This window comes from Volvox carteri (assembly GCF_000143455.1).
Source record: "Volvox carteri f. nagariensis unplaced genomic scaffold VOLCAscaffold_8, whole genome shotgun sequence".
Lineage (NCBI taxonomy): Eukaryota > Viridiplantae > Chlorophyta > Chlorophyceae > Chlamydomonadales > Volvocaceae > Volvox > Volvox carteri.
Window position 1 is genome coordinate 394647 of NW_003307551.1, and position 26777 is coordinate 421423.

Here is a 26777-nt window from a genome sequence, read left to right on the forward strand (position 1 = left end):
GAGCACATCCGTCAGCTCTCTGCCGTACAACTCGAAACGTCGTACGCCTACCGCCGCGCGGAGCGCGTCCTGCGACACCGGCTTCTGCAGCGCGCTCAGCGCCGACAGCTGCTCCGCAGACAAGATGGAATGCGGGAACAAGTGCAGGTCAGTTGCCCGCTGTGCGCGCCACTGCTCCAGGGATGCTCGGGTGGTACCATCACTGCCACCGCCGCTGCTGGCGCCATCGTCAAAAGATGCAGTGGCTGCCGCCTTGGCTTTCTTGCCCTTTGCCGTTGCCGTTGGCGCGCTGCCACCAGTTCCATCAGCAGCCGGCAATGCCGGCAACAGCAGCTGCAGCGGCTTACCGGCTCCCGCCGCGGACGATGGCGACGCTTCCAGAAGCTGGATGCCCCGCGGAGACGCCCTGCGACGCGATATACGGAGGGCGGCCACATGTCTTTATTGGCCCAGCCCTAAGCTCTCATAACCATGACCCATCCCATCACCATGAGCCCTCTCATCACCATGAACCCGGGATAGTAGTGCTGAAAACGGTGGAGGAAATATGGAACTCCAAAACCTCCCTTTGCTTTGCACATTGCACATCACAACAATGCAAAGCAACCAGACATTACGCAGCACAGCCAGGCGAGGCTACGAGCTGCCGCAATAGCGACGTCACGTCCACTCCGCGCATACAACCATGCTGCCCGACGTACACCCCCTGCGAAAACCCAAGACCACAAGAGAAGAAGCAGCAAGTGACGTGCGCAATTAAAAAACCACTGTACCGTTTCAGCGACCCCCGTTGGCGAGCGGTAATTACTTATTGTGACCCACCCACCTCAGATATGCGTTGGTGGCGTAGGCCGTGTGGCCAAACTCGAACTCCAGCAGCCGCGCATAGGTCATGGCGGCGATAACCGCCTGCAAGGAAACGACCCGCAGAGAGGGCAACGCGACAAGTCACGTATTTACATGATGAGCGAACGAACACGTTCTGTAGAGTTTAGGTAGCTATTTCTCGCCGTTTTCTCGTCTCGCTAGCCATTTCTCGCCCGAGTGTGATATACCACCCATATCGCCACAAGAGCAATCAATCGTCGGCTTGGGAAACATTTTACCCAATTGCGCGTGAAACAGCTCACCACTTTCGCAATACACAGGGCCAGAGGCTTCCTCGATACGGGGGCACGAGGCGCCGTCATCAAGGAATGCAAATTTGACCAGGTATACAGATTTGTTCCTCAGTGCCCCTACCTACGTACTGGCCCCCACAGGGTAGACCTAGGTTGAACTACGGCGTATCCGCGGCAGGTGCTCCGAAACACAACTATGCGGAAAACAAACGCTAAACCAGCCGCGCCACGAAAGCTTGCCCCTAAAACGCAAAAGGAGCCCTGTCTGCTACACGACGGTGGGGCACATCCTGCCTTGCCCGACACAAAGGCCTGCAGCAGCAGCAGCAGCAGCAACAACAACAACAGCAGCAGCAGCAGCAACAACAACAGCAGTAGATGGCTTATCCCACTCCGTTGCCGCCGCATCCGAACCTCGTTCTCATCGCGGCTCATCGTCTTGGCCTCCTTGGCGACCCCTGGGTCCTTACTGCTGCGCCAGAGGTCCACCAGCTGGATGAGGGTGGCCTTCTTCTCCTTGGCCTGGATGTAGCGCAAATCATCAGGGAAATCAGAGAGGAGGGCAGATGCAGTAGAGGGGGGGGGTGAGGGTAGCAGGAAGTCGGGGCATTGGAGCTGCGATGGACACGTAAGTGTGGTTTCTAGTTTTTACTGTTTGAATCGGAAAGGACCCGACACAGACCGAGCGCACCGGGCGCCTGCCTCCCATAACAAATACGGATGATGATGAGCATCATCCATCCATCCATCCATGCCATCCATCCACCCATGCCATCGATCCATGCATGCATACATGCATCCATCCATGTATGTTGTTACAGGGTGGTTAACTTCGCCAGCGGCCCGCTTTCCCGGGGCAGTCCCTGCTCTCCCCTGCTAGAGGGGCACCCTAATCCGTCACCCCATCCGACTTCAGAATGTATTCGTTGGGTTCGGCAAGTCACCACCAGCATCCAACCAAATCTAGCGGATCAACGGCGCATTAACTTAGTTCCTGGTCAGTTCGCGAGTTGATTTTATCACGTCCTACATCGTCCATATGATGGGGGGCCACCGCCCATTTCAACACTCCTCAAACACCCGAGAAGCCGGCAGGCGGATTTGAACCCGAGTCGGCCGGGAGCAGAAGTCAGGCCTTAACCTCTGCCAGCCGCCTGCCTATCATCCATGCATGCATCCATCCATGCATCCATGCGAACGCAAGGGTCGTCCAGAACGGACGCAACTGCCATAGCAGCACCAGCGGAGCCTCTCCCCATCCACTGCCACACGGAAAGCCAACCGCACCTGCTGTTGGCGCAGGATCTCGAGCACCGCCCGCGCGTGACGGCCCACATCTCTCGGAGCAGCTGCCGCCGGCCCCGCAGCCGCAGCCGCGCAACAGTTGTCGCACATGCACCTATGGATTGTCACCACGGGGGCATAGGGCCATGGGGCCATGGGGCCATGGGGGCATGGGGGCATGGGGGCATGGGGGCATGGGGGCATGGGGGCATGGGGGCATGGGGGCATGGGGGCATGGGGGCATGGGCATGGGCATGGGCATGGGCATGGGCATGGGCATGGGCATGGGCATGGGCATGGGCATGGGCATGGGCATGGGCATGGGCATGGGCATGGGCATGGGCATGGGCATGGGCATGGGCATGGGCATGGGCATGGGCATGGGCATGGGCATGGGCATGGGCATGGGGCATGGGCATGGGGCATGGACGTGCTCAAGTAGCAGTCTCCAACCGGCTCAGGGGCATCCAGCAAGAGCAGCGCGCGCGACTTACCCGGCTTCACACCTGCCACTACTAAGCGGCGCAGCTCCTGCGCCCGCATGAACAGGTGGTCCACAGGTTCATCCACATTGGCGCCAAAACACAACGCAGCGGATGAACGTGCAGAGGCTTACCGCACTCCCCGCACTACCGTACCGTGCTAGTAGTAGTGCCAGCCACCTACACACCTGCACTCCGCAGGAGCCTCCGCGAAATGGCGCTGGATGATGGCACGGCGGCAGCTGCTTCCTCCGTCGCCGCTGTCACCACTGCCGGAGCCAGGTACCGCCGCAGCCGCGTACAACATCATGGCGTTCAAGTTGGCCTCCCACGTCGGTTCAAAACAGACGATGGCGGCCTGACGGAGCGCATCAGAGAACCTGCGCGGCGATTGCCGGCGGGTGCCAGACATACATACAGACATACGGTGGTAGGATTTTGCGTGGTGATGAGCCGACATCAGAACAGGAAGCAGCGCTCATATTATACGCACCTCCTAAGCACTACATGCACTTACTTAACAGGCACTCACATACGCATTTATATCCGAAACTCAGATGGAGGAGCGACTAAAAGGTCTGTTTATACATAGGGTTGTAGGGTTAGGGGTCATTCCTGGTTTCTTATCATGGGGTTGCGAGGGAGCAGCAGTACATGAACGGAAGACTAAGGGCTCCCACCTCTTGCGAGGGTTTGTGCAAGCGTCCAGCACGCAATAAACAACGCAGCAGTTGATTGACAAGGCATGTACGTAGGTAGGGGGCCAATTCGGACTGGCGTCCGTTTTAGGTGCGTAAGCGCCCGCGGCCGCATGTTATGGCTGCAGCCAGTAGCATGTACCACACAGTACGGCAGGCACACTGTCAATATGCCTACTACTTATTGCTAAAAGGCGCTCTGACAACACCTCAAAATGGAAGTTACCTTTTGCGGCGGCCAGAAGGTATAACGTACATATAGGAGGCGACAGCACACGATGCACGAGTTTTACGTATGTATCGGGGCCAGTTCGGAAAGTCCCGCCGCCATCCGCACCCTGCCCCCCCCCCTTCCCTCCCCCCCCCGCACACACATACAGCCTCCAATGTACCTGTAGAACATGAGACACCGCGCGGGCAAGCCGTCTCTGCCAGCACGTCCGGACTCCTGCGACATCGGGCAACGGGAGGGGCATGCACAGGCGATCGCCCTCTCGTCTAAAACACACGTGCATCACGTAATCACCACATGCACATGTGGGAAAAGCCTCCATGCTGTCCACCTAGCTATCGGCCTCAATCGGCTGATTTCCAGAACCGGGGCTTACTTGGCCACCTCGCCAGTAAGGCCAAGCGGTAGCGCCAACAGCAACTGGGGGCACAGTTGCGGACGTAGCGAGTCTCAAGACATTCACACGCAGCGCATGGGCAGTTGGTACACTACTCGCCGCCGCCGTGCTAGGAAGCTCGCTCCCGGCAAAGGCACGCAGGGACCAGCATAGCGGTCCACTCAGCAGCTAACTAGCGTGCGCATAATACCGCCGCGTTCATGCAATCATGCACAATTAGACGGGACCCTGCCTGGTAGTAGTTCTCGAGGGACTTGCTCAGCGAGTGATGCACCACGAAGCGGACGTCGGGCTTGTTGATGCCCATGCCAAACGCCACCGTCGCCACCATCACCTGTCGCCCAGGCCAGCCCAGGCCAGCCCAAGCCAGCAGGCAGTCAGTGTGGCGAGGGTGAAGCAAGGGCAGCGTAGCCACAATCCAAACTAGGATCATTGCCTAGGGGAAGCTCGAAACCCAAAACGGACACGTCTTATCTAGTACGACACAAGATTACGGCAGTCTCAATAGCTAGCATTCACTCGCGCGCTCATTACACCTGCGTACCTTCCATTCTCGACGCCCAGAAGCCTCCCATCATGGCGGGTCTCCACAACTAACCCAACCAACCACGTGCATGCGCAATACTTGCATGGCATTACAATCGATCTGCTTTTGAATAATATAACGGAATCTACTCACAGCATCGCGCGCAACGCAACAAGCCGTTCTGCAGGCGCCCCTGTACCTGCACCTTCCCCGCGCTCCAGGCGGCGTGCGCTGCCTCCCGCGGCCCAGGCTCCATATCGGCGTGGTAATGCCGGGCGGAAACGCCACCTGCCGCCAGCTCCGAAGCCACCGTCTCGCAGTCCTTCCTACACTAGCGTGTGCATGCATGCACCATGCGGAAGGACGGGCGAAAGGACGGTGCTGACAGTGCGGATCGATGGATGGATGGATGGGTGGGTGAGTGGATGAAAGCGAGGTCAAAATCCATTTCCAAATGCTGATGCAAAGGTGCCAATGGGGTTTACAAATGACGACCGTTGGCTACTTGGTTGCGTGCGTGGGCTGCGTACCACATTACAGGAATCCCCCACAGAACCCCCTGTAACATTACTGGTCCGCAAAACATTACAGGACCCTCAAATAGGCTCCGCAGAGCTCTGGTAAAAGGGCCGCGGGGCCGTCTGCCACCGGCTCCCAGCCCCACTAGTTCCCACATGAAGCTCCATCTGGCTCCTCCACCTGCCCCCTCCCCCCCTCCCTCCGGCACCCGACCTCACCCACCTCGTGAGGCAGTACACAATGCCCGACTCGCCACGTGGATAGTGCCGGTGAATCCACGCCACAATGGCGGCGATGGCGTCCGCTGCCGCTGCGGGCTTGGGCAGCACCTCGTAGAAGAGGTTGGGTCTATTAACGGAGGCGCGGAAAAACTCGCAGCCTTGGATGCGCAGAATGGATTTGAGGTCCTTGCACACCTGATGATGGTGGGGGCAACGCAGAGAGCATCGCAAGCGGAGGACAGCGGAGGACGGGGAGGTAGTACGCAGTGGGGAAGTAAGGCAGGCAGCAGCGGGACCGGCAAGGCAGCTTGCCGTACGTTGGCGCCGTACATATAGATATGCCACCGATGCACGGTTTGACAGCTGAGCATGCCTGCCTGCATGTGGAAAGTACGGCAGGGGTTGGTAGCCGAACATGCATCCGGACCTAGAGACAGGTCAGGACCAAGCATTACTGGCGGCCAATTACAGTGCCAAGTAGCGCAGCAGTAGCAGCAGCAGCAGGAGGGTGTATGCATGTATGGCCATCCTGGAACCTGGTGAGCAGCACACGCACCAGCGTCGCGAACCCCCGTGCAAGCAGAGTAACTAGATGGGCTGTAGCTATGCAGCTATTGTTATCGGCCAATAATGCTGGCAGCGTGGCAGCGTGGTCCCGCCCGGTCCAGATCCGTTCATTCGGGAGAGCTCGTTCGTGGGGCAGTGGGCAGTGGGCAGCAGTCGCAGCTAGCACAGCGAATCCATGCACCTGGTGGGTGGCGGTGGCCGTGAGGGCGATGATGGGCACCTGAGGAAACTGCTGTTTGAGGACCCCCAGCTTCTTGTAGTCCTAAGGAAAAGGAGAGGGCGAAGGAAGAAGGCGAAGAAGGAAGGGGGATAAAAAAAAGGCGGCTGTTTAAAGACACTGCGTATACATTTTTGGCCTCTGTTGCGTACATGGGCAGATAATAGTAACCCCCATCGGCACCAGTGCAGTAAAAATGGGCCGCCGGTCTGGCGGACAACAGACACATCCCGACGGAATGGACGGATCCGCCGGCACACACGTGCGTCGCGTGTCGAAAGTGAACAGCAGCAAGGTGGTCAGCAGTGCACGCACTCAAGAGATGTTTCCCTGTTCCCGCAAAATTTATTGTTTGTTGCAAGCCTCCTGCCATTGTTAATAACTCCCCCAAGAATTGGTTTAGTCGTTTCTCAGCAGTGTGGCGTTGCGTGGCGTTCTGAGGGTCCAGCGTGCGACGGGATCGGGGTATACATGTATGTATGTCCCTCCGGCGTCAGCACTTGTGTCTCTCCGCCGGGCTTGATCAGGATGCAAGCATCTATACGTCGACCGTGCCCGCACAGCAATGTCATTGGCCCAGCCTCACAGTGCCGGCCCCTGTCGAGAGCCATGCATGCCGCACACCGCCCTGCCGCATGGAGCCATGTCGTAACGCCTGCTCCCAACCCCCTGTGAGGACGGACGCACCGGCCGAAAATCATTGCCCCAGGCGCTGGCGCAGTGTGCCTCGTCGATGGCGATACGGTCCAGCCTCCCCCCCTGCTCGCGTCAGAAGGTGCAAGTGCCGAAGAGGCATCTCATGAAAAGATATGCCGGTCCAGCAGCAGATCAAATAGGCGGTAGGCGGCATGCGTATGTAATACCCGGTGATGTCGCATGTGGATGTTGCGGCAGGGTGGGAGTGCGGCGGCGAATGGGCCTAGCAAGTCCTGGCCGGCGGACATGCCATAGTACGCAGCAGTGGCGAGCTGCGCAGAGCGACAACAACATGCATGGAATTGTGAAAACAAATGGTTATTTTCCCAGGCGCAGGCGGCTCCGTGCCGTGATTACTGGCTGGTAAAATCCAGGGGACAGATCCACGGCGCCACGGCAGCACTTCGGTGGTCTCTGCAGAGCGTATATACGTGTTATGTCTTGGGAAAATCTTGTATACGTGATGTGTATTTGGTAGAGGGCACCTAGTTGTTACACTGGGAGGACGCCAGGTGGTGGATTTGCGAAAGCTTCCTTCGATGGCGCCCTGACGACCAGACGTGTGTTTGCTCGCGGTAGGACGGCCCCATGTCAATGTATGTTTGGCCCTGCAGGGCAGCTGCCCATACGGCCCAGCAGGCGATGTCATTCTTCTCGCGTGGCACGGTCATTGGATACCATATTTAGGGCCTCAGCAGCACAGGTGAAAGGAGGGTTGCAGCAGCAGGAGCAGAAAGCAGCAGGAGCAGCAGGGTCAAGTCAACCTATCATTGTTATCACCATCATCATCATCATCAGGAGGTCTCCTTCAGGAGACATTACGCATCTCTGATCACACCTGATGCACCTTCTCCAGCTTGCTCATAAATCGCTTGGACGACACAATCCTGCGCAAATGAAAATGTTGGTGAGTAGGATGCGCGGGCCCCACGGGTGAGAAGCTATAACACCCCCCAAACCTCGTTTAGATCTTGTTACATCTCATCATAACGAATAGGTGTGTTCAGATTCTCACCTAAAGAATTAATTGGCTACTTCGCAGATACGGATTGGATTGACCTATAGGTTGGTAAGTAGCTTTCATGCCGTAAAAATACTTTCGATTATTGGTGGTGGCGGAACGTTACACCCGTACAAAACGGCGTGCGAATGGTATGGGAGTCACTGACCCACGGGTCGGTGACATCCCTTAGGGTAGCTAGGGTAAAGGAAACGCAGCGCTAAAAGTCATCACCTCGTCAACAAAGTGTCTTGTGTCTTAACATGGCTGTACTTCTTCCTACCCTAGCTGTGCGTGTGTATGGTTGTTTTACAGTGGGCGAACTGCCGCCATGTACCAAGCAATCGCGCACCGCTAACTCGCGCACCGCTAACTCATGCCAAACCTCAGTCCTAACGATATTGCTTAGCTAACCACTTGCACATCATCATTCTGGCGGACGTATATTTTCTTCTCTTCACGCTCCTGGGCCCGTTGCGCGCCTTCCGGAACAAGTTGGACAAGTTGCCCCACTACAGCAATCAGCTGCAAATGGTCGCGCACATGCACAGTACACTGTTTGTAGCATACAAATTTTAGGCGCAGGGGCAGGCCAGCAATCTGCTCTGGCACGCCGCTGAGCGGGATATGACCCTACTGACCTAAAGGCACGGCACTTGGCTCAGCCATTTCCTAGGCGGGAGGAGCAGAAACTCCTACAAATATGCATTTCAGGAGGCTCCTATTCAGGAGACTCCTAACACCCTAAGGCCAATTCAGGAGGCTCCTAAGCGCCTTTTAAGATTTTTTTTTATAAAAATTTAGAATGCCGTTAATAACGCAAACTTTTCATTGGAAATCCCGCGAAATTCACCTTCTAAAAAAGATCATTTGTTTTCCAATTTTTTTGGTAAACTTTAGTTGAGGACCAGCACTAATGACCTTCGTGCTGGCTCCTCCGGTGTTATCAAAGTGTTAACAAAAAGAAGAACTTCCTCGCTACGCCGCCCGGCCCACCGGCAACGTTTCAATCCAAATTCGGGCACGCGCCCGCGCACCTCCGGAACCCGCTTTTCCCGCCACGGCCCCTTGGCAGCATCCCCCAACTGGACCCGCTAGCCGCTACGTTGCGCACTTTTCTGGTGTCACGTAGAGCAGCTTGAGCTCCCCGCGCTCCATCTTGCCGTACACCTCCGCCACCTCCTCTTTGCTGCTGAGGCTGGTCAGGCAGCTGCCGTTAATGCTCAGGGCACGCAGGGACAACACCTGCAAGAGAGCAGTGCCCCCGCCCGCCGAGGAGAAGGTAACGCGTTATGGGACACATCCCGCGTCGTGTGGCGATGGCAAGAACCTCAAGGTAAAGCGCATGCAAGCGCATGCCGCGCATCTCATACGTGCATCTCAGACAAGGAAAATGCGGACCCAACTCACATCCAACACAAGGACAGAAACAAACAAGGGCAAGGACGCATTCAGTAAGAAGAAAACAAAGCCCCGGCTGCAACGGCCCGGTGACGGAGCGCCACAAGCCCGCAATCAACCGCCAAGTCAAGGCTCTTGCTTGGAGCAGGAAAACAGTCTTCAGGAGTATGGGTCAGACGACAATTCGGGACACCGCGGCAGCGGGACGAGAAAAGGAAGCTTCTCGATGCGCATGCGCCATGCATGCATGCCTACCCAGCAGGGCAGTGCTGTGAAAGCCCTGTAGAGATCTGGGTCCTGGGGTTGCACCTGAGATCCGCCCTACCTTAGGCGTTTTAGCTTAAATTTCCTTTTGTAGCTCACCTCATCCGGCGGGTAAAAGTCGAACCCACGAATGCAAGATGGATGGCACGGTTATATGCACGAATCTATTTGCTACGGAGGCCGTAACAGACCTGGAACACGATTTTTTTCCTTTAATAGCACTAAATAATGACACGGCTCAGCCTAAATTAAGGCGTGTGTTAAAGGAGCGAGGTGGGGAGGTTACGGTGGATTTCCCCAGGCCTTTGCACCTCCCCCTTCCCGCCACCGTATCCTTGTTCTAAATGCGTTCAATTCAGGTATTCGTCTTTCCTACTGCAGATGTGAAAGCCAATCCGGTCGACCTGCACCGACCTATAGCACAGTCGACAGATCCCTTTGACCCACATCAAGACCCAAACCAACGGCAGAGAAACGAACAACTTTCTGGACTCCTGACCCACATCGATTGAAAAAAAACGGAAAGATTCGCGGTTCCAATCGCTGCTCCTCTGGCTTAAAAGTACAGCGCCTCATCGGCTGTCGCAGCGACGCTTTCCCCCGCAACCAAACAGTTGTGCTCCAGCTGTGCTCCTGCGTTATAATGCGGCATAGATACATAATACGCGGCATCCTAGCGCCCGACTGCGGACCCCCACCTGGTCCTGGATGAGAGACAGCAGCGGCGACACCACCAGCGTCAGTCCCGGGCTGACCAACGCCGGCAGCTGGTAGCAGAGGCTCTTGCCGCCTCCACTGGGGAGCAGGCACAGCACGTCACGGCCCTGCAGCGCCGCGTTCATGACCTCGCGTTGCAGCGCCCTGGCACCATGGACATACATGCCGATCGATAATTTAGTCTGTGCGATGCGACGGAGCGTGGTTATATTAAGTGGGTCAGCAGGAGTATGCGGCAGGAAGATTCCAGACGCCGACACGCCGCTCTCTCGAGGCCCAGTAGAGCGAGGCTTGCGCCTTGCAGGCAAACGGTTATGCAATGGACGTCCGAAGGAAGGTTGCGCCCCATGAACCATTTCCAATCCAAGGACGTTACGTGTGTTTGGCCGACTCCGCCGCTCTGATAGCAGTTCCCTGGACTACCTGAGCCCACGCTCGTACGCTCGTACAGCCTCTTTCTACAGCGCTAGGTTCTTGCACCCTTCAAATTTGGACAGCAAAGTCAAAGTTGGCACATCGGCGAAGGTTCCCAGAGCTGTTGCTGGATTTGAAACCAATAACGGAGTAGGCACACCTAGCGGGTCTGGCACCCGTCCTAGGGCAGCGGCAAAAGATGTGGAGAGAGTATGACTGCGCACCTGAATTCGCGAAGTCCAAACACGTCATGCAGAGTCTGGTTGAGCTTAGCGCTCCAGGGAAAGCCTTCCTGTTGCCAATCTGCCTTGGGTGCACGGCGTTCCTGATCGATCTGACGGAGGAGTTGATCCCGTCTAATGCGCAGCTGGTCCTGGTGCTGCATCAAAATCTCCATTTGGGATTTAATCTGCATGTGCATTATACGCCGGGCAAGGTTGGATCATGAAGAGAATCAACATTCTGGAAGCACCGCGGATTACACGACGTGCACGGGTACGTTGCCCTTGCCGTGCATTTGGGCGGAAGCATGAATTAAGTTGGTTAACCTCGCCAGCATAGCGGCGGGGATTTTCTGAGAGCTTTGCCCCCGAAGCTTCTGTGCGGGGAAATACCGGATGGCCGACAGGCTGCACAGCACGGACCCTAGGGACCGAGGGACAGGTTGCTTCTGCGCGAAGCCAAGCCTCGATTGGGCCGCACACACAAAGGGCCACATGACATGCTTGCGCAACTTGCGAGCTCGCACCTTGTTAAGCTCCGCCTCGACATCCTCAAGCTGCGCCGTAAGGGGTAGTTCTCCTCCATCGGCCTCCTCGCCTTCATATGTTAAGTCCTCAACATGCGCCATGGTGTTGTAATCGCGAAAATTCCAGCAAGGCCTGAAAAGTTTCACCTCAACCGGGTAAATACTGCAAGTCGTTTTCCGGTAGCGTTGGGGCGGTACAATGACTTAGCAGAAGCTGCTTGGTACAATGAAATGCGCTTATTGCAGTTGTATCTGACATTGTAGTCTTTGCCTCCATGCTTGTCATAAGCTAGGCATTCCGTCCTGACATCGTGCATTTGGCAGTCACTGATGCAAGCCTGATACAAATTTTGCTAGGTCTATTACTTCATTATTACATACGTTGCAAATATCTATACATTGTCTTTAAGTTATGGCGACTCGGACAGAAATATTTCCAATCATTCACTTGCGAGAGTCCCTTGCGGCCTAAGGGCCGCCCAGTGCACAATGCAAAGTACAGTATCCAAACGTTGGCTTTGGGGCAAATAGAGACCTTTTATTTGCAGTCAGAGGATACGGTCAAGCAGGGCCTCGCTGCGTAAACAAGGCGTAGGAAGCCATGCTGCGCGACCCAATTACGCTTGGCTTGGCGACGGCATCAACATGGCTGGCGGTGGCGTCGGCAATTATACAGGTTTGGAAAAGGGTTGGATTGTGATGGTATACCACCTAGCATCTCATAACCTGCGTGTGTTATGGATCTGATTGCAGATTCTATGCCATCTGCGCAATTATACCGAGCCTTTGTATCAAGTAAGCTTTATACTGTTTTCCTTAAAGCTGCGACTTGACCGACCGCTGACCGGCCGTCGCCCTCTCACCCGAGCAGCGCTATATCATTCGGATTATCTTCATGGTTCCATTTTATGGGGTTACGTCATGGCTTTCGCTCATGTATCGAGAGTCGTCCATCTACTTTGACGTGCCACGCGACTGGTGGGTTTGCGCTAGTGCGCCTGGAACTAAGCCTCAATCCCCGTTTGCTCTCCTCACGGATATCCCCTTCCCGGGTCCACCTGCTTACAGCTATGAGGCGTGGGTGATCTACAATTTCCTATCCCTGTGCATGGCATACGTGGGCGGGCCTGGTGCGGTGGTGGTGAAGTCCGAGGGCAAATGCATTCAGCCCTCCTGGATGCTCATGACGTGCTGCTGGCCCCCCATTAAAGTCGATGGCTTCCTGCTGCGAAAGTGCAAGCAGGGGACGTTGCAGTTTGTCATTGCCAAGCCAATCCTGGCTTCAATGACGCTCATTCTCTTCGCGGGTGGCATGTACGAAGATGGCGACTGGAGTCTGACGGGCGGGTGCGACAGGGCAAACCGCAGCCTGGCTCTTTGTATTCTCACTCACTTTGCGAACCAGGGAGTTGCTGGGCAGTGCCATCGGCCGGCCATGGCGGGGTGAAAGGATGGCTCGCGAAGGGGGCCTGCCTGAAGTGTGCTTGCGTGTTTTGTTGCTGCAGGTACTTGTACATCTCCATCATCTACAACACTTGCTACACCATTGCATTGTACTACCTCCTCATTTTCTACGTCGGCTGTGAGGAACTGCTCGAGGTAAGGCAGCCAGAGCGCCTGCCAGGTGGCCTACAGGGGACCACACCGGTTCGGAGAAGGGTTCTAGTCCCTGATAACGGGCCTCCTGGCCCGACCGCAGCGATGGCGTCTGCTATTTGATCCCCACTTGCTGATGTTGCCATGCCTGCCCCACACAGCCGTACCGACCGCTGATGAAGCTGATCCTCATCAAGGCGGTTATCTTCCTGACGTTCTGGCAGGTGAGCAAGGCAGCTGCCAGGGCGGGACACGACGGCAGCAGGTCCTGCCATGCTGTATACCGCTATGTAACGTATTACACCTTAGCGAAGCCGCTCGGCTCGGCTTTCTGCTGACTCCACGCGTCCTTTCGTCGTTGCGTTCCAAGGGCGGCTCTCAGCCCACGCGCCCCTGCGCTGCGCCAACTGTCTCCTCCTCGGCTCCTACTTTCCCCCCACTATGTTTCATCAAGACTTCCAGTGCGCCTGTCGCTGTTGTTTCTTTTATTTAAAATTCGTGCAGCTGGTTTCACTGCCATTAGCTCATCTCTTCCCTCCTTATCCGCAAACTCTGAACCCTGTCCGTTGCGGCTTCCTTTCCCCTGCCTGCTCCTCTGAAGAGTATCGCCATCTCGATGTTCGCCTCCAAGTTCACGGACCCGACGGATGCAGCGGCGCTGCAGGACTGGATGGTGTGCTTGGAGATGCTCATGTCGGCCTGCATGATGTGGGCCGCCTTCCCGCACACCGAGTACAAGATGGGTGGGCAGACCACGGGCTGGCGCTTGACGGCGTTCCTGCACGCAATCAGCCTGCAGGATGTGTACAGCGACATCATGCACCAGGTGCGCCTACGACAGGGGGGTTTATACGGTGCCCGGGGTCGTTTCCTTTGGCGATGGGATTGTTTCCTGGAATACTGAAATTTGATTTATGCTGTTTGCAACCTGCGGATCGTCTGTCCTTGTTTTGGGAACAAGTGGATAAGAGGGAGGGCTTTGTAGGGTCGTCAGTCCCACGATAATGGTTTGCGTCATCATGAGGGGTCCCGTACGCTGTTGCTGTATGGCTTGCTCACCAATGTTGACCTGTGCAACGAGAAACGGGGCACAGCAGCGCTGGGATGAGGCTTGTGTGGGGAATCCGAGACGGAGTAACTACACTGGTCCCAAAAGTGTGGGAGGAGCAGCAGCCCTTACGGAGGTTAAGGCAGCTGTCGCGTGACTTCCAATCCACGAATACCAAATTAAAGTCATTTTTTATTTTCCCAAGTCTCGCTCATTCGCATCATCATCATTGCAACGTCATTTAAGTTTGGGCTACGGTGGTCATGCGGGTTCCATTATGAACATTCGCCCTCTTCCTCCGACGGCCTCTCTTGTCGCCCAAATTTTACCACCCGCGCTCAGTTTAACCCGAACTACAAGACCTACGTATTGTACAGCGACGGCGGGCCTTCGGAGAATGTCAAGCGGAAAAAGTTCCGCGCGGGAGGCAAGAAGCAGACCCGTAAACGGCTCAGCTCATCAGGGGAGCTGGCGGCCATGGAGGAGGGCGGGAGACCTAGAGGGGCCCACCGGGCACAACGGACCAACAGCAGCGGCGGGCGAGCACCTGGTAGGCCAGGGTGAAGTAGGGCTGGTTAGGAGTGACCGAGTGAGGGATTACGGAGCTAAGAGAGGTCGAGCAGTCGTGGGGTTCCGTCACATAGTCTGCGCACCGGTGCACATTCGCCACTGACATTCGCCTCCTGACCAGAGGTGCGAATGGTCAAGAGGGGCTCTGAGGGAACTTTGACATGTTAGCATTTCGGCGTGTACTATATAACGTTGGATTCATGTGGGTTTACCTTGCTAAGGGCCGTCGCCACCGTGGCATGTGTCGATGCAGCCATCGCCGCCGCGGACGGTGAGGGCGAGGAGTGGATCCCGCCGGCCCAGCCTACCAGTAAGGCAGCAGCGTTCTTTGGCAAGCCTGGTACAGGAAAGGGCATGTTCGGTTGGCTGCCCGCCATCAGCGAAAAGGAGCGCAAGCAGGCGGTGCTCGTGGACTCGGACTCGGATGCCGAATACGATGATGACAACGCGCAGGTAGAGACATAACAGCGACTGGTTTCGAAGGGTTTCAGCGCTGGGAGGGGAGCATAGTAGCTGTGTGGTATGGACAGTGGACTGGGATGAGGTGGGGTGGATCGTGCAGCGGAGCCTCCCGTCCGGTTGCGTTCGGCATCCTTCACTGTCACATCGCCCGCTTAGGTCATGTCCTCGTATTGGCAAGCCCGATCACCTTGCTGTTCCCGGTGGGCCGTGCCCCTCGTTGTCCTAATTGTTTCCTTACGGCATGCATGCAGAGCGTTGCATAGGACCGAAACCTCGTGCCAGTTCACTTCTTTACTGTTAAGGCCGGGTCGTTAAATAGAGCTCAACCGCGCCAGCAGGAAAGCCGATTGTTGCCCTTTGTAGCCCACTGAATACCCAGGGCGCACGGGAACATCGTACCAGGCCGGGGTGCATGGAACCGCAAATTCCTCCTGGCTGTCTCTGTCTTTTGGTGTCTAATGTGTCATACCATCAAAACGTCCTTCGCCACCTTCCTGCAGGAAACCGCCTTGGACCACGAGATGATGTCCGCCTTACCGGTCAGCGACGAGGACAGCGACAGCCCACGCCGATCCCGCAGCAGCGGCGGCGGGGCGCTGGGCCGGCGCTCCATCGCCAGCAGTACCAGTCGCAGCCCCAGTCGGCGACGAGTAACGGGGTCGGGCGAGCCCGACCTGGAACGCGGGGGCCAGTCGGCCGCCAGCGGCCAGCTGCAGCCAGCAGCCAACAGCGGGCAGGGCTTGCGCGCTGCAGCCGCCGTCATCTCTCGCATCGGCGAGATCACCAGGGAGACCCTGGGCGTACCCGCGTTGGAGGACTCGGACGATGACGACCGCATGCTGTAGGAAGCCCCATACGGCTTGTGACGCCCAGAGTAGTTGTGATCACTTTTGGGCCAGCTTTACCTACGATACAGGTTCCGTGCGGTCGCGTCCATGTAGGGCCCAGACGGGGGCCGCGCTTAGGGATGGGGCAATGCATGTGGTTAACCGAGGAGGAAGATGGGCCCTGGAGCGTGTGCATACTGATTGCCATGTGTGTGTTTGGGACACTTCGTTAAGAGGTTCGCGCGCTGTGAGGAGCGTGCAATGTTAGGGATAATTGCAGTGGGTATGCCTGTGGTTGCGGTGGATGAGGGGAGGGCCTCAACGATGGGTTATGGGGAGTGAGCGAGAAAGATGATGATGGAAAAGGAGAGGGAGTGCGTTGTCGTGATCGCTTCTTGGACGTGCGGCGTGCCGTACTCTGCGAGTTAACGGACGGAGGGTGTGCTGAGGTCTTGTGTTCATAACCGTTGGTGCCGCAGCCGGGACACAGGCTCACGGGGGCTATCTTACTACCTGCGATGTGTTTGGGAGCTGTGCAGGTAAAGAGTGCAAAATACTTCTGGGGCTGGCAACAGAGTCTTTTGCCTCTTTACAGATGGATGCGGCCACAGCCCGTGAGTTTTGGGTCCTCTGCCCTTGTGCCTTCCTCTGTATAGGACAATGCTGAATTAGCTAAACCTTGTCTGTATTCGCTATGCCGTGGTGAGGAGAGCCTCGCCGGTATGCCGGACCAAAGCCGGAGAAGCCTAAGCGCAGCTGAGCGCAAGACGGTACTTGACGTTTTCGATTTATGTTTATATCCCGTACACCAGCGTTCGCAGCACGCCAGCATTTGGGTGGCGGCTGCGCCGGAAGTGAAGTCATCGCCGTGACCGATGCTCATTCGCTTACCCCGCCAATTCGCGCGCACATGGTGCGTGCCCGTGCATGGTGCAATAATTGTCATCGTGTGCATGTATTGGCTCTTGGTGCCATCTTGACTTGTGTATGGGCTTCACGAGCCCTATCCGAAAAATAGCTCTTGCGAATGAGGACCGTTCTCCGAGAGGAGCAGCGGGAATTGCACGCGCGTTGTGCCTACTGGCGGGGCGGCGAGCGGTGTGCACTGACGTAGTCAGCGTGCGGAATGTGAGTGCGCACTTGTCCGTGCGTTTGGCGCTGTAACACAGCTGCTGGAGGAAGGAGCGTCGCCGCGGCTATTGCGGCTCCAAGGGTCTCTCTCTACTTGGAAATGCGCGTCAAAGGAGAATGTTGCTCGTGGACAACGTTTACGGGCGGCGCCATTGGCAAGCAGGCCCATGCTGCGGCTTGAGTCTCTTTTCCCTTCCCTTCCTCTCGTTGCGCTCCCCCGCTGTCTAGGCACGAGCTTCCACCCGCGATGGCGACCGGCCAGGTCAATTCTTACACGATGCTAGAATGGTGGACATGGGTGTGTGGTCCCAGGGAAGCGCGGCCCACCCCGCACCTATATAAGCAGTCGTGGGAAAGGATTTTGAGGTCTACTTCGTTTTGAGGTTGGCGTGACATGCAACCGAACAGTGGAGATAAAAAAAAGACGCTGCATGTAAGTGGCCCATCGCCGCGGTCTGAAAAAAGTTTAGTGCTGATAGTAGTTTTGCTGAGGCAGTCGTGCTTGGCGTTTGGACCTTCATACTTCATGAAAGGCTTTCGTAAAGGCTGGTTTTCAGTAAGCAGCATTTGCAGCGGAGCCCTAGGCCCCTCAAATCCACTGCTACTAACCAAGCTAATCACCTCCTACGCAGCAAGTGTTCCTGGCTGAAGGACCTGTCGTTTGTTTGCGCATTACGGGGTTTTCTGCTGGGTGCGTGTTCCCATTGCCCATACCTGCGCAACTGCCCATAAGAGATATAACCGCCCTCCAGGGCTCCAAATCTTTGGCCACCTGCAGGGCCTGCCTATCCGCGCAAGCTCGCATCAAGCAGCTCGTGCCGTGGCTCCTCACACCGATCGCCTGGTAACAATCAAAACAAAACCAGAAAGGCACCAAAAACCAGGAGTTTGGATAACTCAGGGCATCATCCAGCGCCCTCCAACCCACGACCCAAGCAAAACCTCCACAGTCCGCGGCTGCCATCAATGCCAACGAACGAACGACCAAGGCCTCTGCCGCGACCCTCATAAACCGCCAAACGCCACTCGGCAGCAGCGGGGATGCCGTATAAGTCCCCGGCTCTCTCCCTCCTCTCATCATCCTGTCCAGCCAACTCCATTCCGTCAATGCTGCCAACGAGTCCCGTCCGCACGGCACAATGTGCGTCCCACAGGGGCGCCTTGTCCTGACTCACGTGTGCAGGCAAGGGGTCGCCCAAACCGTCGTTTGTCCGTCTGTCTGTCTGTTTGTCCTTTCATCCAGTTGGCCGACCGCCGCAATGTACGAGATATATGAATGATAAATTTTAACGCTGCACGACAACAATACATAAGCAAAGCGGGTGGGTCATGGAGGGGTTTATGGGAGGGTGGCGCAATTCCAAACCCAGTGATACCAGTTCGCGCTCCAAACTCTACCCCACATATGCTCCCAGTGCGAGTGTACACTATCCAGGTCAATGAACCTTACATAATCAACCCGACACCTCCGTTTGTCGTCTTGCCTTTGGGCTTTTACTAGTTGCCGCCATGTCAATGTACGCCAAAAGACATATGCGCGAGGGTAAGGGGAACGGGAACGGGGATGACAGCTCCCCAGGAAGGAAACACAAACACAAATGCACACACACACACACACCCCGCAACGCGCATGTCCGTTAAAGGTACGATTGACTGAGTCGCGACCCGTGAGGGTTGGAGTTGTCACATGCACAATTCTACCGAAGCGAGTAGTCCTGTGTTTATGTGCATGTATGTAAATGCGGGCACCGGACACCACCGGACAGCCCTCAACTCCGTATATAGCCGGCCACTGCCCACCGTACGAGCAACGCAGGAGCCCTCCGACTTCACAGCCACTATCTCCAACATCCGAGCGTTCACAGCCAAGTTCACAGCCACTGTTTCCAAAAAGAGAGAGAGCAAGAGCGAGCGAGAGAGAAAAGACAAAATGAGAGAAAGAGAGCGTGAGTTGGGTAAGCGGATGGGAATGTCAACGGATCGCTAAGACAGCCCCAGTGCCTCCCTCCTTCCCCCTAGCAACACGAATTATCACGAATCATGATACATCCCAATCACCCCCTTCTTCTTCCCCGTCAGTTTCCCTCCCCCGCCTTTCCCTCGAGGTACACGGCTTCCGAGCCTCTCAGGCCCACAACCTCGGGCACTCGGCGAGGCGGTCCCCGTGCCGCTCGCACGCGGCACCCCCGGGCCAAAAGTCCCCCGCCGGCAACCTGGTCAGGCTGCGACACCTCGCCCCACGCCAGTCCCACATACTGCTGCTGCACAACACCAACGGCTCGGCCTGCGTCACGCGGTCCACCTTCATGGCGTATTGCGCCAGCAAGCCATCGAAACGCGACATCGTCATCTTAAATCCAGCCTGGCTGCCAACCTCCTCCTGAGACCCCGCCGCCGCGGACGCGCCGTCCGCAGCAAGGGCGATGCCGCCGAAACCAACCACCTGCGGTAGTGAGGCAGTCGGGTACCGTTCCAGATGGGCCTCCTGTAGCTTCCTGCCGTACGCCTCCATGCCGTCGGGGTCGCCGCAATGCAGGAAGTGGCGGTACTGTGGGTCGGTGTCCGCGTATCGCCGAGGGTCCAGACCGGGGTAGGTTTGCTGCATGCGGAGGATCTCAAAAATGAACTCAAACGCGTCCCACCTGCCGTGATGATGGCGGGGGAGGCAGGGAGGGAGGTAGAGGGAAAATCATATGATGGGTGTGCAAGTCGAAGCAAAGAAGCGGGAAAAGAAGTGGAAGGGGAGTTGGAGGGGATGTGAAACCCAACCCGTTACGTGACACGACACAACCCTAAAGTAAGCAACACAACCCTAACTATCTTGTCCAAGCCTTAAGAAAAAACCCAGAGTCCAAACCCCCCGTCCCCCACACACCTCCCGTCCTCCTGCATCAGCGCCCCACCCAAGCTGCTGAACAGCAAGTGCTGTACGGCGCAACGCAGCGCCGCCCTCCTGCGGTCCAGCTCTTCGTCACTAATCGCTGCCAGGCGCTCGTGCAGCGTGGGGATGTCCTCATGGGCCAGTCGCAGCCCGATGCGGTCCCAGTCCATTTCTGGCTCGAAGGGCTGCATCACCGAGTCGCTGATGATGAGCGGGAGACAGCCCATCACCGATACAAGCACCTGAGGGGGGGGTGCGTATGTATGTATGTATGCATGTATGTACGTACGTACGTGCGTGTGTCTTAGCCCTCTCCGCCCCTCCCCTCCGCTCACCTGGCGATGGCCATGACCCCCCCCCGAGGGCGCCAAACACCAACTGCGCACCAGCAGTGGCAGCAGTAGCAACAGCAGTTGCAGCGGTAGCAGTAAGTAGCAACAAGAACAGCAGTAGCAGTAGCAACAGCAGAGTAGCAGCAGTAGCAGCGACAACAGTAGCAACAGTAGCAGAAGAGGAAGAAAAAATAACAAGAGTGACCTAACAAAAAAAGGTGACTTACGCGCCGGCTTGCAACTATCGCTTCCAACTGCCTCAACTACCAGAACTGTCCTAACCGTTCCCTCTCCAGGAAAGGGGTTAGGGGTTGCCCATAGTCCTCCCTGCAACTCCGCTCCGTATGACGTCCCTCCCCCCCACCGAGTCCATTCCCAAAACATACATACATACACACGCAATCGCACACGTACTTGTATGTCAGGAGGTCCAGTGGGTAGCGGCTGTCCCCCGTCACAATCTTATACCCCGTGCGGTTGTGGTGGTGGTAGTGGACCTGGGGGTGGGGTGGGGTGCGGTGCGGGGTGGGGTGGGAATTACGTGCTATCAATGTCCTGGAAAGGGGCTTGGGCGGGGACCGGGTACCGGGTAGAGTAGAAGAAGGGAGAAGCCCCTCCAGGGGTTGAAGGGAGCGGTGACCAGCAGCATGTGCGGCACAGCACGGCGAGGGCGGAGCTGGGTGTGCAAAAAGGAGGTCTCCCTTGGATCTGCTGCTGCTGCTGCTGCGTCATATGGGAATGTGTCGCCGGCCCCTCCTGCCGAGAGTTGCCCTTAGTTGGTCCGTTGGAAGGCAGCTAGGTGTTCCATCCCCAACCAACAACCACCCGTCAATTGACGATTAATAACCCGTGGGTTGCCGGGCGACATCCCAAGACATACACAAGTGCCTCCACAGCCCACGGCTTCCCGAGTTTCAACGTCGTACCAGTTGTCGTACGCCCTGTGAGTAGCCGGGGCTCCGGTTGGTGACGCAGTGGGGCCAGGGCTTGCGCGGGTCGGGCTTGCTGTAGTCGCCGCAGATGCGCCCCTGGCTTGGTAAGGCCCATTTGCGACATCCATTTTTAATTGTCAAGTGTATTTTGTTATTTTAATGCCTTTATATATTGCCGTTAGTGTAGGCAGGCTGTGAATTGTAACGGCAGCGGGCCGGCGGGAACAGGGGACATAGGGCCCGGGAGCGGTCAACAAAGACAGCCTCTCCGATTGGGCGCATATTGACCCATGGGTCACCATGTCAGACAAAGCATTTATTTCCCAGCCCCTCCAAAAACCCAAAAAACACAAACACCTACAGACATGACATACATACACACTACGCTTCCCGCGAAGCGGTCGGGTCCGAAGCAACTTCTTTCCTCCACCGCTGCACACCTCCGGCCCCTATCTCCGCCCCTACCTCCGCCCCTACCTCCGCCCCTACCTCCAGCCCCTACCTCCCCACCACAACACCGCACCGCACCGCGAACAGCAGTGTGCCCGTCCTCGGCAATCTCGGCGCCCGGGGGTGCAGCCCAGCCATCGACACCACCGACATCCCGGGTCGGGCTCCCAAGTAAACCGGAATCACCACATCCTGGTTGGAGAGGGGACGGGGGCAGCGTTTTTCTAAAGTAATATATTCCGAAAAAGGAATAACTCGGCATTTTGGCCTTTGGAAAAAAGGAATAAATTGAGGCCGACCCGTACATTTTCATTCCTCCAGCCAAAAACGTCCATTGGTCCGTAGTGTGCAGAACTTAGTATTTGCAGTCATAGAATAGATATGAGGGGCCGTAAGAAGGTCACGCCCTTGAGTCAACGCTGCATTGCAGCATGTATGACCGGTCCTCACATAGCCAGACACGCACAGGGCCATGACTCTAACGTGCTTTGGGCATTTGCTTGGTCGATTTTCCTTACTGCTCACAAACAGCGCCAGACCTATCTACGCATGTGCACGAAGAGTGGACACACGTCCAAACGCGCCAACTCAGTGCGTGCCTCTCTTGGGGTCTACGAGAGGAGCTGTAACTTATCGGGGGGGGGGGGTCTGGGGGGGCCGAAGCCCCTCCCAGCGCCTTACCATTAAGGAATAAATTACGACGACCCCTAGCAACTTTGTTACTTAGATTGGAATAAATTGAGACCCGTCCTAAACGAAAACAAATCACCGGAGGGGGCAGCGGAGGAGGAGGAGGAAGGCGAGGCAGTGGAGGTGCGAGGTGCTCATGTGCTGCCATGTTGATTGACCACCACCACCACTATCACCACCACCACCGCCCACACGCACCACCATTCACTACCCTGCAAGGCACTACAATACATACATGGGCTGTCGTTTACTTGCTGCTGCTGCTGTTGCTGCTTTTCAGGGGGGCTATTGTTCAGGGGCTATTGTGGCGGAGTGCATCATGGGCTTATGGCCGAATGGAAAGGCACAAATAGCGCATTTCCAAACTTCATGGCGCAACCGCAGAGACACATGCAGCACACATCGCACCGCATATCCTCTTCAGGCCCCTGAAGCCGTCTGGCCCTTCACCCCACCCCACCCCACCCCACCTCACCTTGCCCGGTCGGTGCGCCGCCTTCCATCCCGAGGCGTTCCAGTCCTCCCAGAGCCCCCAGTGGTGCAACCAAGTCATGTTGGCGGTGGCGTCACGAATTTCCCTCTGCGGCAGGGGGGGAGAGGGGCGGGGGGGGGGAGAGGGGCGGAGGGGGGGAGAGGGGTGGAGAGTTACTCTCCCGCCCCGGACCCGCAGGAGGACCAGCAAAACCTACACTCCACAACGACCAGTGAGCTCGCTCTCCGACACGGTCACCGGGTGGTGGGTGCAGCAATGCCGCAGCCTTCTGCGGTGTGCCTGTCTGTCTGTCTGTCTGTCTACATGTATCTATGTATTGTGAGAGGGAGGAGGGGAAACGCCGTCTCAATACCGCTGCAGCCCAGCCACCCACCGCGACCTCGCCTCGACCCGTGTCGCCCGTGTGTATGACAAAGTGCCGGTGCCCCTGGAGCCTTCACACAGATGAAGGGGGAGGGGGTGGTACCGCAGCGAGTGTAGGGGGTGAGACAGCGGAAAGGAAAGGGAGGAGAGGGAGAGCGTGTGCAAGTAAGTAGTCGTAGGCCGGACAACTGAAAAAAACGGGGGTTGGAAATGAGGGCGAGGGTTGGGCGGTGGCGGCCGTGTGCTAAGATAAAAATTACTGAAGCTGAGATTTTGCAGATGATTTTGGATAACCCAATTTCAGGTATAGAACCTATGGTGACTACTTTAGTAGATCCTGCAAACATTACTTCATGCTCCCCCCAAGTCCTCCTGATCTAAGAGCAGAGGAACCTATATCTCCATCCTTCATAATCCCTTAATTAACCTATCAAAAACGGTAACTCCTTCAAACTTCTGATCTCTATACTTAGCTACGTTTTAACCAACAGCAAGAGCAGTTCCGGAAGGAAAATATCGTTCTGGCAATTTCCATCGGAGTAGAGTGTACTCTGTCGTACACCGCCAGCTCCACACCCACACCCACAGCCACACCCACCAGCCCACTCCTCACGGGGGCTACAGCCACAGCATAGGGCCCGGGGGGAATTGCGTTTGCATCCCCAGCTCGCCACAGCCGACTCACATCCACACAGCCAACAAAACACAGCGAGCGACCCATCTGCAGGTTTAACGATCCGGGGGTGGAAGATTGCCGCCGCCGCTGCCGCCTACCTGTCGTACCACGGCCACTCAGTCCGTACGTACTGTATTGCCTCCAATAGGCGGTACCCGTCTGTCGTAGAGCGCAGCTTTACGGGGAGCCAGAACCAGTCCTGGCCGTGCAGTAGTAGTACGGTAACATACGGCAAGGCACACGAGCCCGTTAATGCAAAAGTTGGCCCAGGTGGGATGGTGGGTCGGGTTTCAGAGCTGGATCATGCTTCAACGTTCGCAAGGCTCTTCAGGTAAATGAATCCGAATCCAGATCGTCAGTGCCTCCAGTCACATACTCATCACACAGGCGCTTAATTTTGATAGTACAGCTACAGCTGCACAGCTACTAATCCCATTCCATTCTCCCACCACCACCACCACCACCAACCACACTCCGTGCACCGGTTCGTAGTCGGCCTTTCATCCCCATCCGCATGAACAGGCACTGCGACACACACACACACACACATACACACACACGACTATGGTCGTCTCATCCGTTCTTACCCCCGACTGCGGATCTCTCGGCTCTTTCCCCGCCTCTAACCCCTTTCCCAGGCTCCCCCCGCCTCTAACCCCTTTCCCAGGCCCCCCCCGCCTCACCGCCTCCTCTCCATCCGCCACCACCGCCCCACTGCCCAACAGCCTCTCCCAGAAAACCCAAAACAGTTCCCGGTCCACACGCGTGGGGTTGTACCTGGGGGTGCCCGAGGCCACGGGGATGGCGGGGAGAGAGAGAGAGTGTGGCAGCAAAACACACCACGCCACACGCGCGTGCATGTGAATAAGTCGTTCGGGTTGGGGCCCGGGGAAAGGGAGCTCCGAAAGAAGGAAACAGCCAAACGGAGAAGGCCACTTGACGCCGTGGAGGTGTGCCTGCCACGCACGTGTGTGTGTGTATGTGTGTGTATGTGGGATTTGTAAGGGAGGAAGCGGCCGCCGACTGGTATCTGCGGGTGTGGGCCCCGAACCCCGCTCCTTTTGTAAGTGCCGCAAGGGGGAGAGAGGGAGAGAAGCGGAGCAGAGGGAGGGAGAGGGAGAGGGAGGGAGGGGGGTTCGGGAACCCCAAGTTCTTCGCCATTCACGGCCCAAACGTATCCGACTATCCATCTGGACGTGCTGCCCTCCCCCGTCCTGCTATCGTACATACCACGACGAGAATTTGTGCGGTATGTCGTACACATATATCCGCGGTCGCCTCTCCCGGGGCTGATATCCGGATCCCGCCAACAGCACGGGTTTACCCGCCGCGTCCAATGACATGGAGCAGTCGGAAGAGAAGTTTCCTGAGCAGGAGACGAAGTTACGGCGGGGTGTACGGATTATTGGCCCGGGCAGAGCGCGAGTGTGAAGTTCAGAGCGTGGGACGACGACAAACTTAACATAGGCGAATGGTGCGTCGGTACGTGGCGGTACGACATAAATGAGCGGGGGCTGCGGGCAGTTCCCTGGGAGAGGCCCCAGCCAGCCAAGCGACGAGCCAGTCAACCACAGGCCTCTTCCTAAGCTTTCCCAAAGCTATCACCTTCCGTATTTTCCTCGGCGCCATGACTACTGTGAACTTGCCCGCCGTGGGGCGGCCCGCATTGGGCCGGCCCGCATTGTTGCTTATTTTGGCAACAATAGATATGCGACGTTCCTCCCGGACAACCTCCCCCCCGCCAGACCGCTCAGGGGGCGCCCTAGCCCACCTCGATCACACACACAGGCCCCCAGAATGCAATGGCCTCGCTGGGTGCAGTTATTGAGGCAGGGCATCGGTGCTTTAGCTTCCAGGTGCGCCGCCTGTCCGTACAACGTCATTCGGCTTGCGGAGGCGTTGCGGGAGCAGTCCACCCCCGCCAGGTGCTTGGGGCAATCGCATCTTGCGTTGCCGCGGCCGGGAAAGGGCAAGGGTTTGGCGTGGGGATGGGGGAGGGGAAGGGATGGAGGGGATGTTACCGAAGGAAGGACCACTAAATTACCTGCAAGCCTGCCTAAGGGTTGTTGAATTTCATACGCCAGACTCAGCGTGTCTTTGTTCAGCACAGTTTGCTGTGGGATATAAACGCACCTCCCGCCAATTTCCTCATTGCAAGTTGCAATTTTGTAACATGCTTCGCTGCACACGCCGGGCTCCTTTCTTTCATTTCTGACTACGTGTTCTACTTTTGGCGCAATCATATCCTGAGGCAATGAGGACACAAGGAAATTCGGTTATTGCGCCGTTAGGTCTCAAATCCAATTGCTAGGCATACACCTACCACTACATCGTCCCCCGCGGTAAGGACCAGCAATGTTACCAGGATGGCAAGAGTTTGCCACGTCATAATTTGTGCTCAACTCCGGATGGACGTCCTGACATGAGATGAATGCTCCTCTACGCCCTCGCTTGGCGCGCTCAATCCATTAAAATTGTCATCGATAAGCATTTTTGGCCGAAGCCTGAACCCATGCCGTCACTTCTTCAGTAACGTATAAACCAACCTCTTAATAGGAGATGTGCTCAGTAACCTTGAGGTTGCGCAATGGACTTTCAGTTTCTCGTTTCATTTCATGAAATCCAATCCAAGTGAGGACACATTTCCAGCATAAAGCCATGTGATGGCCGTTCCGAGTGACGCCGAACGCAACAGTCGTCCTGGAAGCCCGACCCGTACAGCCGTGCATATGAAGTACAATGGAGCACCCGAAAACCCCGTGTATCCCGGTCATGCATCACTCTCCTCCGAGTAACACTTTCCCTCTTCTCCAAGTGTATTA

The 26777-nt window shown here is 56.7% G+C and overlaps 3 protein-coding genes across 3 annotated transcripts; 1 reads left to right on the forward strand and 2 right to left on the reverse strand.

Annotated features, from left to right (window-relative positions):
* On the reverse strand, positions 1 to 11141 carry VOLCADRAFT_57553 (uncharacterized protein; the record flags this gene model as incomplete). Its single annotated transcript, XM_002947951.1, has 15 exons — positions 1 to 289; positions 827 to 909; positions 1536 to 1643; positions 2409 to 2520; positions 3076 to 3267; positions 3978 to 4033; positions 4429 to 4548; positions 4940 to 5066; positions 5482 to 5675; positions 6229 to 6309; positions 6952 to 7023; positions 7799 to 7847; positions 9075 to 9205; positions 10324 to 10486; positions 10981 to 11141. Coding segments are annotated over 15 exons (1938 nt in total), but the record flags the coding sequence as incomplete, so codon positions are not given.
* A 619-nt stretch (positions 11142 to 11760) lies between these two features.
* Positions 11761 to 14712, forward strand: VOLCADRAFT_79852 (uncharacterized protein; the record flags this gene model as incomplete). The annotated part of the gene is made up of 8 exons (XM_002947801.1): positions 11761 to 12180; positions 12258 to 12299; positions 12376 to 12482; positions 12573 to 12851; positions 13010 to 13103; positions 13262 to 13324; positions 13702 to 13926; positions 14491 to 14712. The coding sequence occupies exons 1-8, from the start codon at positions 12106 to 12108 to the stop codon at positions 14710 to 14712; spliced, it is 1107 nt and encodes a 368-aa protein (XP_002947847.1). The 5' UTR covers positions 11761 to 12105.
* Positions 14713 to 16434: 1722 nt separating this feature from the next.
* Positions 16435 to 26344, reverse strand: elg3 (acetylglucosaminyltransferase; the record flags this gene model as incomplete). The annotated part of the gene is made up of 15 exons (XM_002947952.1): positions 16435 to 17084; positions 18314 to 18430; positions 19395 to 19780; positions 20014 to 20261; positions 20750 to 20848; positions 21807 to 21925; positions 22252 to 22276; positions 22899 to 23003; positions 23290 to 23350; positions 24054 to 24154; positions 24639 to 24732; positions 25186 to 25321; positions 25727 to 25899; positions 26089 to 26201; positions 26279 to 26344. The coding sequence occupies 15 exons, from the start codon at positions 26342 to 26344 to the stop codon at positions 17011 to 17013; spliced, it is 1917 nt and encodes a 638-aa protein (XP_002947998.1). The 3' UTR covers positions 16435 to 17010.
* Positions 26345 to 26777: the final 433 nt, after the last annotated feature.